The sequence below is a fragment of the Polyodon spathula genome, chromosome 8 (assembly GCF_017654505.1).
Source record: "Polyodon spathula isolate WHYD16114869_AA chromosome 8, ASM1765450v1, whole genome shotgun sequence".
NCBI classification, from domain to species: domain Eukaryota; kingdom Metazoa; phylum Chordata; class Actinopteri; order Acipenseriformes; family Polyodontidae; genus Polyodon; species Polyodon spathula.
Genome location: NC_054541.1, coordinates 30,879,326 through 30,898,267, shown reverse-complemented (window position 1 = coordinate 30,898,267; position 18,942 = coordinate 30,879,326). Strand labels below are relative to the sequence as shown.

At 36.6% G+C, this 18,942-nt stretch overlaps 1 protein-coding gene across 3 annotated transcripts in view; it reads right to left on the bottom strand.

Annotated features, from left to right (window-relative positions):
* Positions 1 to 18,942, bottom strand: part of LOC121319756 (cadherin EGF LAG seven-pass G-type receptor 1-like) — a 94,700-nt gene that overhangs the window by 35,427 nt on the left and 40,331 nt on the right. For all 3 annotated transcript variants that reach the window (XM_041257534.1, XM_041257536.1, XM_041257537.1), the window contains exons 3-6: positions 17,644 to 17,866; positions 15,843 to 15,958; positions 13,175 to 13,263; positions 1 to 78 (exon numbers count right to left, since the gene is read on the bottom strand). The exon at positions 1 to 78 is cut by the window's left edge and continues 80 nt beyond it. In XM_041257534.1, coding sequence (XP_041113468.1) covers positions 1 to 78; positions 13,175 to 13,263; positions 15,843 to 15,958; positions 17,644 to 17,866 — 506 coding nt within the window. The remainder of the gene's footprint in view (positions 79 to 13,174; positions 13,264 to 15,842; positions 15,959 to 17,643; positions 17,867 to 18,942) is intronic.

Here is an 18,942-nt window from a genome sequence, read left to right as displayed (position 1 = left end):
GTCACAGTCGTCCACTGTAACTATGGCAACCTTCTCTCCAGAGGGCCCGTGAGGGATACCTAATCTTCCAATATTAGGCTAGAAGAGAAAACAGATTCATTTAATGGACGTGCATGCAAATCCAATAACGCTGCCCTGAACTAAAATCACACTAGACACCCTTAAACATTGAGACTGACGTTACAAAGAATTTCAAGAACTCTAAAGAACAAGTTTGAACTGAAAAATATTGTAAACTTTTGCAAGTGTGTTCTTTTTCTGTGAAGAGGTTCTAATGACCATGATACAAAATTACTGCTGGAACCTTATGCATCCTTTATCAAAATACATTTCTAGAAATGATTCATTCTACAAGTACCACAGATACATTTGAAAATCTCTGCTGGATTAAGTTAATACTTGAAATATGCACAAAATTGACATGGATTTTCCTAGTTAATTCTAATATTACAATATAGAACAGCATGACTCTGTAGAATGCAGATACCGTTGTTTATTTTTATTGGTAAAGTACACAGAAGTATACACTAAACCAGCAGTTCATCTGGTGAAGAGATGTAGCTTTTATTCCTAAGAACAACGTTGTGTCCCCAGCAGATAAAACAAATCTATTTATAACCAGTGACATAATGAGCTGATGCTGCAGCTTTAAAGCCATGCAGTGTTAGTACTTTCTAATGAACAGAGAGCCACACAAATATGTGCAATCAGAAACTATTGTGGCTGATATTTCTAGATGCTTCACAATTTCTACTTTATTGCAATAGCAGCTTTTGTTATGATCCATCAGCCTATCTCACATAAACATTTCCATCCAGAGAGCACAGGACCTTTTTTCACCCCCTCCCCCAATTACGTCTATAAAACTCTGCTTTCTAGAAACAAAACAAACTAAGTGGTTTTTAATTTTTTTTATCCCTTTGCCCCTGAGAGACTGCCGCAGTTAAGAGGTACAGTTGTCTGTAGTTGTTCATCATCAACAAGAGCCATCAGAATACATCTTTGACAACTGCTTTGCAGAGCTGTGAGAAATTAGAACTTGTTGATATCAGAAGTTGTCAGAAGTCATTTCTATAGGTCACTGCTTGGAAAGGTCCCGTATAAAAGTTTACTATGGTAAATGTGTACATGGCACCAATGTCATGCTTTGCCCTGTTTATACGATACTTTTCATTTACTATGCTTTATCATGGTTAACCCTTAAAATTACAAAACACATTACCACACTTATCTATGATTTACCATAGTTACCCATGTTTACCGTGATTTCACTATGCTTTTACTATTACAACATAATACGTTTGTCTGCCTGTCAGTTTTGACATAGGGTTGTCAAGAGTCAATAAAACAAACAAATATATAATCTAAACATCCCCACAAGCACTGATGCCTGAAGCCAGAAGGCTGGCAGTACCATCTACAGCAGGGCTTCTCAAACTCAGTCCTGAGGACCCCCTGTGTCTGCTGGTTTTCATTCCAACCAAGCCCTCAATTACTTAACTATACCCTTAACTGAACTAATAATTAAACTGATCATTTGCTTAAAATTAGATATTTTTACTTGTTTTCAGTTCTTAACAATTGCAGTTCAAGTTACTTATCAACTGTTATAGCTACCCTGAAATATGCAACTGTTCAAGAGCTGAAAACAAGTAAAATGGTCTAAGCAAATTATCAGTTCAATTAAGGGTCTATTTAAGTAGCTGAGAGCTTGATCTACAGCCATTACTTTTATAAACCTCCTTAGACAGACTTCAGAGGGGCTGCAGTGTACAATCCCAATCCAACCAGCTGTAGTTACTACTCTAACTGAATAAAGACACACATAGAATGTTAACAACTACCGCCAATAAAGACACATAGAATCCTGAAATTGTGAGAAAAGTCAAACATTAAAATTAAAAAAAAAAAAAAAAAAGCTCGGATATACACTACAAAACAGGAGTTATTTAAACGATAACTTCCTGAAACGATATTTAACTGGTAGTGTTAATCTTTGTGTCAGAAAAAATAAAAAAATATAAAATCCAGAAATGTTCTTTCTCATCTTCAACTACACGCCACACTAGTATTTGGGAGGTTTACAATTAAAAATGTTTAAAAAACAAAAAACAAAAACAAACAAACAAACAAACAAACAAATAATGCATTTTGCCAATAAAGGACCTTAAAAACAGATGTCTATGTAATATTCCCTTGTTATTTAACGATTTCCTGTTAAGCCTTGTTGACTGTATGTTCACTACACTCACTATCTTATGATTTTTTTAAATCAGGAAGCTACTTATACTGTATTATTTAAAACTTTAGGTCCATTAAACAGTAGCTCTTGTAAGTCTACTAAACAATACAATTCTTTATATTAATCTGTACCTAAAATAAAGCTGAATCTTATCTAACAGGAGGTTGATACTCTGAATTAGACATCAGATTTGTTTTTTGTTTTATATGTAAACATTCAATCAGTATAATTAAAAAATGTTTTATTTAAACTAGTTATTAGCTAGCTACAGCTAGCTATTTGTGGGTGATAGTGTGAGGCTCTCTGTTATGTTGTGGATCTTTCACAACTCTTGCTCAGCCATGCTCAGATCTTATTAGGCAGTCAGTCAGCCCCATTGAGTCTTTCATTAAGCTGTTGGCCCCTGACCAACATTTCAATGAAAATAACTGGATTCTCCAACAATACTTCACTACTGGAGAGGACGGAGCTCATTAAATGCCTGCCATGAATATGATTTTCTATGTTAAGGCAAAGGCCAACAACCTTCTGTTCAGCCATATTCTTACACAGAGTAGTATGGACATGACTTCATTTTGGATAACGTCTACAATTGTCCATAATACATTATTATACCATTAAAGTAATTATAATGGTAAATAGCAAACACAGATTAGCATTTTTTTTATCACCATTTGCCATGACACAAAGTATTTTATGATGCTGAAAGATTGTTCTAGGCACTAGTGCTTAAGCTGTGTTGAAGCAAGTGGATTTTATATTTAATAGAAAACAGAAGATTAGCTAAATATATGTGTTTCTGTTTTTGCAATTCCAGTACTGTTTATATACATGCCATAGTTTTGCAGGGTGGAAAAGGACAACTCCTTAGAGCCTATATAATCTGATTAATAAGCAGGCCAACACATGATTGTGTGTTTACTGGAATGCTAATTAAAAAATAAAAAAACACAACACCACATGCTTTGGAATTAAGGATATCTGGAGATGAGGCCACCCCTTGCTAAAACGTAACAGAAATGGAGTATATTAAATACCATAGATTTTGCTGTATAGTTAAAGCCTTTTGTCCATCTTACATGTCTTACTATTAAGCTTTGCATTCTGATGCTGCCATACATCCTGCATTAAAACACAGGTATTCCACTTGAAGAGCTGCTGTGCCAAAATTGATGACAGTACAGTTTTACAGTATTTGACATGTAAAAGCATTATTAAAATATGTTATTCTTAGGCTAGCATTAGATTTAACTCTGATACTGTGGAACCACAAAATTTCAACATGTCTTCATTTTTTGCTCCCTGGGGAGTTACTCTGACTCAGGCTTTCACCAGTCTTTGTAGGCCTGTTTCAGCTTTGTTATGAAGCATCTGTCTCCTGAAACTTTAGAACATAATTATATTAACTGCATGAAAAGAGTAATCTCCCAACGTCATTTATATGCAGAGGCGATGCTTGACAAAGAACACTTCTTCTCTGACCAACAGACCTAAAATAATTTCTTCACATTCCTTTGAGAATCCTAAAACTTTCATAAGCATTTAAAATCACAAGCATTTTCTTAATTTTTACAATATTGTAGAAGCAAAATAATATTGTTAACTTGGCTGTTCGGAATGCAGGAAAGAGTTGTTGGAAATCCTGGTTTAAAACTGGAGTTCAAACAGGGATTTACTTTGGATCATACAAGTAATGGAGCCATTTAAGCTATCCCAGAGGAAAAAAAAAAAGATAATTTTGTCTAAAGGAATAGGCTGAAAAAATCCAAGGCTTTTTTCAAACACATTCAACCTACACTGAGAAGTAGACAAAGGGCATGAACCCTAGCTTGTCCAGCTGTCTTACCAGAACAATTTTCAAAACAAACTCCTTATACACAACAGCCTGTTACCCATGGGACTCACCAATCCAAACTTACACTTCAGACACTGGCTATCACATTACAGGGATAAGCTGCAGCCATACAGGCCTGCATAGCTTAATAGGTTTCTTTTGTATAATTTGTAATTTAACATCCTCGCCAGACATATATCTCATTGTGCATAGTTAAAAAGACAATTTGCTGAATTGTGAAAATGTCTCCTCTCAAAAACGCCTGGATTTGTAAGGTGCTCTATATCAACATTATTCTGCCGTGCTGTTGTACCTGCTTATATCACAAGCCGTTAACTACAAGCAATCAACTACTAATTCTAAAGAGGAAATCAGTTAACTGAACATTTAAATTCCCAGTGGGAGGCTACATATTATGCCAGTGTGTCACAGACACAGTGGCTCCTCAAACAGATCACTTAGCAACCCGGCAGCCTTTCTTCATGCACTTGCAGGACTCCCTGCTAGTTTCAACTAGTTTCATGTACACCTGATGCCCGTTTGCTCAGATAGGGGGTTTGTTTCTATTGCAAATGGTATTGAAATGACTCCTTTGAGTCCTGTTGTTGAAACTTGTCTGTTTAGAACTTTATTTGTGTTGTTTAATTGCAAAACTTGGAATGTTGTAGTTTTTCCCCCCAGAAACAATGTCCCCAAAATAGAAAAACGTCCATATATTACAACAATAAACCATCCTATATTTTACTGGATATAGGCAATACCACATCTGTGCCACTAAAATCCAATTATGTTTTTGGATTCTCACACTTATTACTAAACACCCTCAAAATCGAATGCCAGCAAGTGGTAGGGCTGTGCAATGCACCACCGTCAGTTACAGCTGGGTGCTGCTGCGGACTGAACCTTTTGTACAGTGGAAGTGGAAAGCTGCCTGTTCACTCCCATGCTCTGCCTATTACACATATGTAACACATATTTTAGAACAAGAAATGAAACAGACATCACTGTAGAACATCTTTCTTTTTTAATTTTGCTCTAAATGTTTTTTCAGTATCATAAGCATTAGTTGTGACAAACTTGTATATGCTTGCCTAGACTGAGTAAATGGCAGACACAACTGAGGTAAAGGTAAATGATAAAAAGTAAACCTGGAATGAAAAGCATTGTCATGCTCTCTTTTGATCTATTTTAATCCAGTTCACTTCTTTGCTTCATGTTATTACACTTGTTAGCATGGGATTCAGATTTAGAATATTCAGAGAAGTCAGGGGGAGACATACCCATTTGATGAAGCTACACAAATCAACGGCTTCCTTTATAAGAGGGATTATATACATGGACGACTGTATACAGAGTGGAAGCACAATGTGGGGTTTAATCCCCAGACAGAATACAGGTGCTTCAGTTTACTTTTATTAGACACAAATAAGCATTTACTGTATATCAGTACAGTGTTTAAATGCCTGCAATAAAGTCAGTTTGGTGGTTTAGAATTGCTGTGACCCTATTAGTGTTCAGCCCTTTCTACAGTACTTGAGCTGTTGGACCCTTTATCAGTGCAACTGTCTGAAAGTGTAAGTGGCGGTGTGATCCATATCACTGGAGGAACACTGCAGGAAAGACAGAATAATTTGAAAATGCTAAATGGGTCTGTTTGCAAAACAAATGAATAGCGTTCCCAATCCCTGATTTTGTTTGGGTTTTTGGGAGGAAATATGATAAGCTATCTTTCTGGTCTGCTGAAACATTACCTGGTGACGGGTGCACCTGACATAAAAAAAAAAAAAAAAGTGAATACCTGCATTTTCTGCTTTCTGCGGTTTTAAGACACCCTACCAAAATGCAAACCATGCATGTTGTATATAAGTTGTTCTTTTGTATTACTGCCAGAATTGTGCTTTATCACCATACAAATCTGGACTGTGAAAAGTAAACTGAGATGAAGTTACCAATGAAATAACTTTCACAGCTGCACAATAGGCAGTAATGGTATAACACAATACACTTTTACATGCCCCAAAGGAAAAGAAATATACAATGTGCTATACACTACAGCAGTCGTATGTCAGTGATTTACGTTTACTGTTTTCTGCTGTTCAGAAATGCTCTAATACAGATTTTAGTTTAGAAAAGTTATAAAACTGATTGGCTTGTTTTTATACACAGAGCACACATACACTTAAGTACATTTCAAGTGTTAATTGTAATGAAGCAAACCTGATTGTAGGCTTGAATACATCAGTGAATCCCAGAACATACTTGTTGCCTAGTCAACCCCAGGTTACAAACTGGGTTACAGAAGCAAGAACCACTAACAATCACATCTGAAAGCCTTTCACTGTAAATAATTCTCCCATTATCAATTTTTTCACATCAGAAATGGTAAGACTTTTCCATTTTCCTGCAAGGCGACTGGGTGATTAATTCAGTACCAGAGTTTGTTTGGAATCTAATATCAGACACTATCAAAAGATAAGCTGTGTTTATAAAGAAAAAGGTATCATCCCATATGCAGGTGGTAAGTGACGCCTTCCTCAGGACCAGGTGAGCCAATCTATGATTCATACTGAGGATGAGTGAAATGTGCAGGATCGGGGACCCTGAAGTGCTAATACCGTAAAAAAAAAATGTTACTACATTATCATGTGTAGAGTAGTAGACATACATTCAGCTGAAATAAACACCAATTACCTCTTTGAATCTGTGGCAACAGATGAGGCAATTCGTAAGATAAATCACCTGTTTATGCTGTATTGTTGTAACAATTTAAACAGCGTATTCAGTCTAAACTGCTACTAATTCAATACAAGCCATCCAATTAATAATAATAATAAGAAGAATACATTTCTCAAAACTTAAAATAATCCATTCCACAATCATGAGTTATATTAGATGCACAATAACGCTTCACAGAAGAGGGTCTCACCTCTGTTTCCTGCTTAAAGAATAATACTAACACACACACACAAGCGCTGAGATTTTAAAAATTACAAAGGTCAAGTGATGTAATGACTACATGAGCACCACTATTCCTTTTCCTAATATATATTACAAAGTGTACCTCTTTATATATTGCACTATGTAACAGTATAAAACAAAAGATTGAAAAAATGTCTGTATACTTCAACTAAAGATAACCACGTACTGTACTTCTCAAATTCTGGTTTGATAAATAAATGCAGTAGTGAAACAACAGATAGTGAATTTTTTTCTTCTTTTGGTTAGTCTCTTCGAAATTGTAATCATGTTTATAAAACTGCTCTCTGCTGAAGGGACAAATTATTTAAAGGCCATTTGCTTGTGCCCCAAAAAACTAACCTTTTACTCTAACTAATCTCCAGTATTAAGCAGAAGTTTGGGCTTGATGGCTCTGAAATTACATATGCAACAAATACTATCCAGATTCAATCACCAGAGTATTTTTTACTTTTAATTTTGCAAGAAGTTTTTGTAAATCCTGATGAAGGTGTACGGTACAGAAACGTTGATTTGACGTGTTCACTTTTTTATCTTGATGTTGCACTAATAGAAGTTTTAAATATTTTGGTGCCGATACTCTGTTTTGTGTCAGAGAGAGAGAGAGAGAGAGAGAGAGAGAGAGAGAGAGAGAGAGAGAGAGAGAGAGAGAGAGAGAGAGAGAGAATTTATCCAGCATCGAATTCCAGCCAGTGGTGCAAGCTACCTTGACTAAAATGAGATATAAAAGCTTTTATTAAAATACATGCAGTGCAGTGTATTAACGATACAGTTAATTAAGTGCAGGCCGTTATCTCATCAACTTTATTATTTTTTCAGCCGAGTGCCATCGGATCTAAAAACACCGGCTTCCTTCCTCTGCAGCATTCAGACTACATCCCTAAATGCATCCTTAGGGCTTGTTTTCTGAAACCGTCTTGTGATTTGAAAAGGAAAAACAAGATAAAATTCCATGTTGTTACTGATACTTATTGTTACAACGGAGATTTGAGTCACCTGACAACTCCATTAGAGGAAAAATGATACAGTAATAATGTTACTGGCATGTCTACTAAAGTAACTAGCTGAAAGCAAAGTCAATTTACCCATCAAAAAATACCTGAGTCACCGTTCACTATTTATCCATCCCAGTTAGAAATACATTCAGTGCTGGAAATACCTTTTCTTTTTGTTATAGAATATATATCATTGTTCAACTATGTTTGGTTTGTTTATTTGATGCAACACTGAAAAGGTCTTTTAAGTAAAATGCACTGTGTATACTGCATCAAAATTACATTTTCTAGAAATTAATTAAAATATTTTATAGGACATAGCCAATTAACAGCTCAAAACAAAAAATGACCATGCTTATAAGAATTAACCCTGCATACTGAAGGCTTGCTTTATGTTACCAACAGAAATCCTTTAGAATGATTTGAAAATAAACACTACAAAATGGCTGAGATCTATATTGTTCTGAAGAAACTACTGCACAGGGAGTGACAGTCAGTCACCCAGACCCACATTTTGGCTTCTACAGCATCTTTCTTATAAGTAGATTTCTTTTCAGTGTTGCATTAGACATTAAGTTGATCCATTCCCACACCTAATAACAGCTTTCTAATGTAAGCTCCAAGCTACTATTAATGGAAAAAAAGAGCTTAGTGTGTCTAATCCTTTACAACTTTTTAAAATCTGTTTTATATATCTAAATGGCACAGCAGCTCACATGCTAATCTGTTTGTATGATCACAGAAATTTGATTTTCAGTTTTACAGTCTGGTTAGACAACCACAGGATGGGGTTCCATATAAACAATTAAGTATGACTCTTTGGTGGTTACTTGAAGTAAAACTGAAAATTATACTCAAAGTTGGGTTGGTAAGGGGAATCATTCTAGAGGTAATATTTATTGGAAAGATAGCCACACGCTGTACAGGCAAAAGGGAGCTCCAAACCATTTCAGGCCACAAAAAAACAGCAATGATTTCAAACCAGGGCAGCCTCACACAACAACATCATCACTTTACTTCCGGGCCATTGGAAAACTCAAGATGTGCAATTTCAAAAAGAAGAAACCAACAGTGACAATAAATACAACTCCTAAACAATCATTTTCTCATGCAACTGCAAGCAAAACCCCCACGATTTACTCACACCATTAGCAGCCTGGCAGCTGAACAAGACAGTGCTTAGAGAGCAGCAGAATTGTTTTTTTTCCTCTGAATATTCCATCAAAACATCCCATAAATCCTGTTCTAGTATTATCTTCCTGTCTGGGAAAAAGGCAGCACCTAAATTGTAAACCTTTGTACGTTTTCTATCAAAGAACTGTTAAAAACATGGTTTCTGCAGGAAGCTTTGAATTTCCCCTTCAAATGAAACTCATTTAACAGATTTAGGAGTGCAGGGGTGAGGAAAAACAAAGGAAACCAAGTGCAGCAACTACAAGGATGCCGTTTTCCAAATTGTACTGTATGTATATTTAGTGGATATAATATGTGGATTTCATATTATAATCTTCCTGGTTTTCACTCAATATCTGCTATCTGATCTGGGAAAACAGAACTGAACCCCTTTTCTCGATAACACAGTCACCCAGATAACAACCCATGATGAGGACTTTTGACAACCTAGTAGCAAATCAGACTAGTGTTGGCTCTTCAAAAGACATCTGCATAGGCACCCCAGTGCAATTCTACAAGTCACAGGGCTGGGCAAATCCATCTGTCCATGGGGCACCACGAATTGGTGCACCCAGACATGTTTAAACAAGCCCCTGTTGACCATTCTGTTCGCTGCTACAGTGAAGGGTTAAGGTTTTTTTTTTTTTTGACCTGGACAATGCCAGCTGGTCATCACTGATCCATGGGCAGGCTTTCGGTTAAAAAAGTCAAACCCTAAACTACAGAACTGCCTAAATAAAAGGTTTCTCTTTGTGTTGCTGCATCAGTTTCTGAGAGGGAAAGAATTAATAAACATGCGCCAACAAAGGGAGATTCAAAATAAAATGACTAAATATATTCTATATAAACTAAAGGAGGAAGTGCAGCCTAGTGGTCAGAGCTTGGGGCTGGAAACCTGGACACCCTGGTCTCCAATCCCTTCTCAGCCCCTTGACTTGCTGTGTGACCTTGGTCAAGTCACTTTACCTCCTTGTGTTTCAGTTCCAGCCAAGCTGTGTAAAGGGGTACATGCAGGACCCCACTGGAATCGATAAGGTGCAGGCTATCCTAGGTAGATAATTGAAAAAAGTCAAATTAGAGTTTAATTTCAACAGAGAGCCCATGAAAATGACTGTCCTTTGAATACTGTGTTCCAAAGTGCATACACATAATATAGTACAGCATAAAGAGTATCAGTAGCTTACATTTCTGGTTAGCTTGATAAAAAAAAAAAAAGCTGATAAATGCCATTGTGACCATGATGTAACACACAAAACAGGCACGCACGTGTGTCCCGGTTCCTGGTTTGGCCTTTAACAAACAAACACACAACAGTTAACACGTATTTATCTAATGCCTGGGAAACAAGAAGCACCCAAGAGAAGCTTGTACCAAATGGTTTTAAATGAGACAATTTGGATTTATGTGTAACCTTTCCTCTAAGGTCAGGATAAATCTGCTTCATGAATAACAAAAGGAAAATATCAGAATTTTCTTAATTCCATATTCTAGAAGAGACTGAAAACATAGTTTCTACAATAAATTAAACCAAGTGGCACTTACAGGAAAATCATTTTAGATTCTCCCAAGATATGGCAGTCAATATATCAATTGACCAGGTGTATTATAATCTTGTAACCGTGCAAACTGAAAAGTTATGACTCATACAAAAATCCCTCCAGATAAGACAGATTACAGTAGGTGGAGACTGTTTAAAATATGAGCAATTAAGCACTGTGGTATTTCAATACACAGGAGTCCTGAATCACTTAATTCTTAAGTACTACTATACTTCTCTTAAAGTTCAGTTGTTTATCAATTACTGGTGGCTTTACGCAATAGTTGTTGTTTGATCAGTTTTTCAGTTTATTCAAGTTTAACAATAACTCTCTTAAAAACTTAAAAGATTCCCCATATAATCCTTTTTTCAATGAGTGATCAATGATTGCAAAGCATAAAACAAACCAATTTAAGGACTAAAGGTACTTCCAGTCACAGGCCTAGCGAGACTAGCATGCAAGCCTATTGGCTATTGCAATATTATCATTGCTATTTTTGCAGTTATCAAAAGTCATAATTAAGGCATGGTTTTAAGTCTGCCAAAAGTCATAATTATGGGTTTGCTGTGCTAATTTCAAGTCGTCAGTAGGTGCAAAAGGGTTAGAAAATCAAGCAAAACTTCTTTTTACGCATAACAATATAAATGACACAGCAGGGCTATGTATATTGTTTCTTAATAAACAGTTCTGAGCACTGTAATGATGTACTGTAGCAAACAGTCCCAGACAGCAGCTTTCCAACACCACCATTTACTTTAGGGGGGAAACAACAATCAAAGTAATGATGGCTTACCAGTACTGAAAAAAATGCATAGATTTTGTATTGAAAAATTTCAATTTGGATTTTAAGATAGCTTTTTAACTTGTCATTATTACTAAATAACACTGGATGTACACGCAGGATTACAACAACAACACAGCACTTTGATAATCTTGCAAAAAACACTCTCAATTATTTATATAAAAAATCCTAATATCAAATTCCTTCATGCAACGTGCAGTCTTCAGTATACTAAAGTCACTTGATGGACTTTAGTTTCTTCATAGCACTGGACAACCCAGTTCAGAACAGCTCTCTCTAAATGAACATGAATACTTAAAAGACTACCCAGGCAAATTTACTTCAGGTGATATCTTGTTTCAAGATTGTGTCAGTTCAACAAAATGGCCGACCACACACACACACACACACACACACACACACACTTCAAAAAAGTGGGAATTTAAATTCTTTTTTTATAAATAAGGGGGCAGCATCAAGACAAGACAAGTAAGCAGTGTGTTTTTATGTGTGTGAGCTGCTTGAGCAGTACACATGTACTGTGTTCATATGTTTCATTTTTGGATGTTTGTTTGTTTGTTTCTTGTGTGCACAATGGTTTGATTTACTGTGTTTTCTAAATAATGTATATGACCGCAGAAATCAAACCCAATTCATGCAAATGACACTCACAAGTTCTCAGAGAAATCTAAACCTTAGTGGTGCCCTAGGCTAGTAAAAAGCAGCTTTCAGGTCTGCAAAGAACAACTTCACTAGCTTGCAGATTAAAAAGTGAAAACAAAAATGTAATAATGCAAATGGTGGAATGGGTAGACCTCAGAGGGCTGTCTTACACAATCACAGGTCAAGACTCCTGAGTAAAACATGAGTTACAGATTCTCCCACTCAATTATTTATTAAAGCTGTTCTGTTTGACAAAGTTGATCACGTTTTCATTTCATAACTTTGTTGAAAGCAAGATCTTTCGAATAGGCAATATTTTAAATTCAACATGCGATTCTTTTTGCATTTAAAATGAATATTAAATAAGCCCATCAGAAGTGTTTTGTAGTCTTTTAATTCAAAGCAATATTGTTCTTTGTTAGTTATGTAAATCCTGTCACAGCTGTAAAAAAAGTAGAGCTATCAGTATCATAAAAAAGGAGATCACCAAAACGAATGTTATAACCAAAATCAGCACAACTGGTAAATGGCTCTAAAGAAGAATGAAACTCTTTAGCAGCACGTATGAAGGTTTGTAAAGAAGAATGAAACACTCTAGCAGCACGTATGAAGGTTTGCAATCCCAACATCCACGGTGCCAGCACAAAAAACTTGAAAAAAAACTAAATGAGGACAAGGTCACATCTATCTGATGGTATATTAAAGTGTCTAACAGCATCAGTGCAGCTCGGCGCAGTCAAGGATTAAGAAAATGTAATTGAAACAGTTGTTTGTTTGAAAGACACAAAGTACATTTTTTTTTAAAAATATGTAAGTCAGTATGCAAGACTGACTGTTTTGGAAAAGACTGCATAGAAAAAGTAATGTGCACAATAGACCACAATTTGTTGTTTCACTGGTAGCTACAGTAACTACAGTAGTGTTGACACCCACCGCTCCTATAAAAAGGAAGGGAATGCAATCTCCTCTTACCTTGTTATAGTAGTGCACCTGCACTGAATGCCACTGCCCATCACTGACACCACCTGGAACTAAGGGAGCTACTGTTGTTACTGCCTCACCTGGAGAGAAAGAGCAAAACCAAAGTGAAAAGATTCATACACTCAAGCAAACAGCATGCTTTGCAAACATGGACCCATCATACCCGTGGCACGGTCAATGCATGGATTCTGCAATGTCACTGTTAAGGGTTATTTGACTGATGCTCATCAGACATTATTCCAGTAATAATGTGACCGATGAATCATAAAAAAAATGGGAAAAAAAAACTAATTACACAAAGAGAAGCCTGTTTACCTTCAGGCAATGTAAGGCTTTTTAACCACAGGATTTTTTTTTTTCTCTGTAATTTATTATAATTGGAGCTGACGACTGTACAAAAGTGTTAACGAACATTTACCTAGGGCTGGGGTTGCCTTTGCCAGAATTATCTTGGATAGGTAATTCGACTATGGCTGACCTTTTAACTTTTTGGTTTCCCTTTAACTTGTGTTCTTACTCCGAATGCTGCATACCCAGCTTTAACTGAAAGTAATTTGAGTTTTGTATTTGTATTGTTTCCTCTCAGTTAGATAAGGTTCTACGTTTTATAATCAGTTTCATAATGAACTGGCTATAAAAGAAAATAAGTTTAATATTTATGAAGTAAATAAAGGTTGTGTTTTATGTCAAAAGTGGCTGAAATTAACTGGCAATATATCCCATAAACTGAAACATAAAGACCACAGTGAGGTGGGGACGTGGGGCTATTTATTTGTGGGGCCACTGCTGTAGAATAGGGTAATAAAAAAGCATTACCCAGAAACTATAAAATATTCATTTTAATACCTGGATATAACAGCCAGATGGCCATTTGAAAGATTTATCCCCCAGTGCTGGCATAAGCAAGTAACAAAATAACATTCCCTACAAGACGGTAATAGTTTACACTCTTTTTACCAGCCAGCCCTTTCAGCTAAATAGTCAGACATCTCTGTCCTCTCAACACACAATTATTCTGTATGATTTACTTCAGTCTGGTACGGCTTTATTTATCTAGACAGTGTTCTCAAAATAAATAAGCAACCCTGTTATGCAAAAGTTACTGCTTGTTTTATTAAATGCCTAGGCTTAATAAATAAATACATACATAAATAAATAAATAAAACTGATGATCGTTATCACCGATTAAGTATTTTGCATTATAGACAACAAATAAGAGACAAGAATCCCCTCAAAGAGGTAGAGGCCACATGCCTCACTAGTTTTGTACCTTCTCATTTTGCTGTAACCTGGGAGTTATGAAGGAGGATTCGAAGAGCAGCAGACTTCTATTGCATGGCAGGCAGCTGCTGCACAGACTGATGAACAGTGTACAAAAAACAAAGTTCATCTGTGACTCAATCTGTCTGGAAGGGTGATCATAACATTTAAAATGAAGTGGAGCACGAATCTTTTCTTTTTACGGTTATCCCACTACTTGAGCATTTCACTGATCATAAAAAAAAAAAAAATCTGTGACTGATATGTCTGCTTCTAAAACCTTTAATGTGCATGTGATAAGGTATCTGTCACTTGCAAGATTGATGTGTTTGTCCCGCCCTACAGGATTTATTAATACAAAAGAAAACTAAAGTAAACAAACAGGTCATGTGACATTGCCAGCGATGGTAACACACAGAGGACACATACAACAAGCTGTACAAAGGCAGAAAAAAAAAATTAACACAGTACAAAAAACTACAAATAAAAGGTGCCGTAAAAACAGCTGGCGCTACTCCCCTAATCAGGAGGTACCGCTGGTATACACTTCTCTCTATACTGCACGCTTCTGTTGCCTGAAACAAAGCTCCGTTCCTACCCTGCCCTGGTATACACACGACCGCCTGCGGCTGCAGTTTCTTCTTGAATGCTGGAACCCTGACCCTGGTTAACCCATGCAGTAGTCAGCAGTTTCCAGTTCTCTCCAGCGGGATTCCAGACCTCCTTAGAGCAGAGTCTCATGGCCTTGCAGCAGCCTCGACCAATCTCGGCCGAATGTTTTTAAACTGAGACCCGCCCACCTGCTGATTGAGGACCAGCACAGCCAATCAATTGCTGCCCTTCCCCTCAACCAAGCACAGTAGGCAGCAAGTCCCAACCGAGTGCCCGCTAGCAAACAATTATTTAATTAAACATAATTACAAAAACACACAAACAAACACATTTCAACGTGCCGGGGTCCCCTGTCACAGTGCATTTCTTGGAATAGCCAATCATACACAATGCACCAATCTATAGGACAATCCATATGCTTCTCCATTTTGCATTTGGGGGATTTTTATTACACCTATTCATTTTGAACTTTGAAGTGTTTATTTTGCTTCTTTTGCACATTGAGCACTATTTGAAAAGCTTTAAGAACAAAGGCCAAGCCATTGTCCTGAAAAACATCTACCAGAAAACACACCTCATATACCGTAACTGGCTTCTTAGTTGGAGCTATTCTATGTACCCAGTTAAATCATAAAGCCCATGAAAAGAAGAGCGATAATTAGTTTTCTTTTAAAATAAAACACTTCTTTACTCCACAGTGAGATATCTTGGCAATAAGAGAAGCTATGCTGCTCTAGGTGCTTATTTTACAAAAAATCAGACATACTGCGCACATTGTCCATCTTACCTGCTGAGAACGTCAGCTGGATCTGCTCATCAATGATTTCTACCGCAATAAAGTCATGTTTTTCATTAAACCGCCCATTGTAAAGCAGCAAAGCATTCCTTTCCCTGGTAGCGAACCTGCAAATAAAAAGCACAGCAATATGTTTTACTTTTATTGAACCACTAACTTGGATTTTATTGCCACATTGCGACTGGCTCACTATGACAACAAAACACTCTAAGGCTGCAAGTTTTAAAGGAGCATGCTGAAAACATCTGCTGTATGTTTGCAGTAAAATAGGCTCATAAAGTAGGATAGTCTAAAACCAGAAAAAAATATTTTCCTTCAGAAAAAGGTGGGTAACTGTATCAAACACCTTGTGTCCCTAATTAACACTCCTGGTTGGTCTTTAGATTTGGACACTAAACATATGTTAAAACAAGCCTAGTTATATGACAAGTTTTAGCTGGCAGCAGGTGAATGCTGCCAACACTGAATACACTTTCCAGACCACATTTTAATGTAACGAAAGGTCAACTACATATTACTGCAGCATCTACCATTATACCGTCATGCAAAGCATCAAAGACAGCCCAATAGCCCTACTCTTACTAAAAGTGTTCACAAGAAGACAACACACTGTAAAAGAGGAAGACACACCAGGCACTTAGGAGTTTACAATGACTCAAAAGCATTTAGTAAATTCCATTCAAGCTTTCAGGACCCCTCCCATTTCTACTGTACCTAGAAAGAGGAGTCAAATACTGTCAATTCATTGTTCAAATGCTAACCAAAAAAACTGAAATGAAGCCCAGTTGAATCCTATTTTACTTTTGTACACCATAGTGTGGTTTGTGGTGTATAAATTAAAACTAACACAGACTAGATTAGCATACACCAAATTGTTCTACAGAGGGTAGAGGTGCACCAACCAGTAAGTTTATCCTGAATAGGCAAGGTTGTGGAACAAGTATTCAAATACAAACAGAAAGTGTTTAGACTATCTATGCACTAAAATGAACTCACCTCTTTGAAAATCTTTTAAAAAGTTATCAATTACACTCTTACAAAATAAATATTTTAGTTGAAGAACCTCAATGTCTAGAATAGGGAATACGCTGCTTTGTGCAGTTCTTCAACCCTCTTTTGTCACTAGAAAAGAAAGCATACTGGAAGCCGCAGTTCAAAAACGAAAATACTTTGTTCTTACACTGCCTGGCAACCCAAGAACCCATCAGCATTGCATATTGGATTCAAGATTACTTCAACAGTCACAGACTTGTGACTGAGCAAGCGCAGGTGTGAATGAACCCCTCTCGCTCTACAAGCTCATAATACCCTTGAGTCTCAGCTGCATGAATTCCATCGTTCACATGCCTAATTTAAACACAGTTTGTGGCAGGAAAAGGTGGGGCAAGTCTGTCCTCCAGTAGAATTACATGTAAATGTAAAAACGGGAATAACGACAGGGCAGGAAGAATTTTAACTGCATTGTGGCCACGTAGAGAAGCAGAGATATATGGAAAAGGGCTGAGGATCTGCAATGGCCACGCGCAGTCATTTTTGTTATTTTGTTAAATTGGGTGCATGCCGATTTTCTTGGTTCCCAAATCTGAATGCATGTATTATTCAACCTTTTTTTGTTGTTTTTAAATCATATGGAAAAAGCTTTTGTTTTACTATATTTAGAATTAGCATGTCAACATTAAGGAAAACGTCAACTTAAAGTTGGCTCATAAAAAATAAAAAAATACTGTAAATAATCTGACCAAACTACGATCCTGAATGAATTTCATGGCTGTGCCTGTGGTATTGTACTTACATGAGGGAAACAGTGAAGTGAAATCTCTGCCGGAGTCCCTTGAAGGTGACAAAGGATTGAGGAGGGAAGCTCCTGGTGGTCATCTCACAGTACGGCCGCTCATACTCTCCAGGAGGGCACTCACACCTGAACCCACCTATCAGGAGGTTGATGCAGGTCCCTCCATTCTTACACACACCAGGAGAGCAGCGTCCTGAGCGTGTGTTCACTTCACAGTGCTCTCCTTGAATAAAAACGACGTGAAAATTAGTATATAAAATGATAATTAACAACAAAAACAACACCACCACAGATTATAGCCTTTAGGCATGATCTCCTGTTTTCTACCATAGTTGAGATTTAAAATGTGTGTTGTGGTTTAGCAAGTAACTGCTTCGGCCTAACAAGATTAGACAACAACATTTTTAACAGACACCATTTGCTGCTAGTAGAAAAGTAGGGGAGTAGATTTTTTTTTTTGCCTTTAAATAATCCATTTCTGAAATTTAGGCACAACCGATACAAAGTATGCTAGTTTAACGCAATTTCTATTGTAGTTGCAGAAAAAAAGGTGGGTTGCTTCAAAGATACATGGATAACATATTCAAAAGAAAGCCTAGTAAGCCCATTACTGAAGATGAAATGCTTGTAAGAATAGGCATTAGCATTGCGCTATTCATATGCCGGGCCAAGACATGCAAATTAAAATCAATGTGATCAGCCCAACTGAAGAAGTTCCTTATTTTTACAATATCACATGGACACTTCAAGTTCAGCTTTGATATATAATTGAGCATATTCATTGTGCACAACACATATGTAAAAGCATAAGAAAGGGGTAGAGACAACATTACAATGAACAGTTTTTTCTTATATTTCACAATGTTGAATAAGTTACTTCCTCAAGAAAACAGACTTCATAGCAACACAAAAATGCTTACCTGTTGACACAAGACCAGCAAATCAGTAATTATACCAATCTAAATTGATGGTGAAAGCTGGATACAATGTTCAAAACCGATTACTGATATACTAGTCTGAATCATGCCAATAAAGATGAGTACCATACACATTTAACATGGTATTTTGATGCATTTCAGCATATAAACTGTCTGGTTATTTTCTACCCAGTACAGAGTCCCATTAATAAATATATCAAAACATCAGTGAAAATAAAACTCTAGTCTCTAAGGCTGCTTGAATCTTAACCTATAACCAGGTAATGAATAAAATGTGTTCTTTTGCTCAACATACAGTAAACCAAAGTATCTAGTTTAATTCTTGATTTTTGACACTAAATTATGTGTTTCATACAGTAAA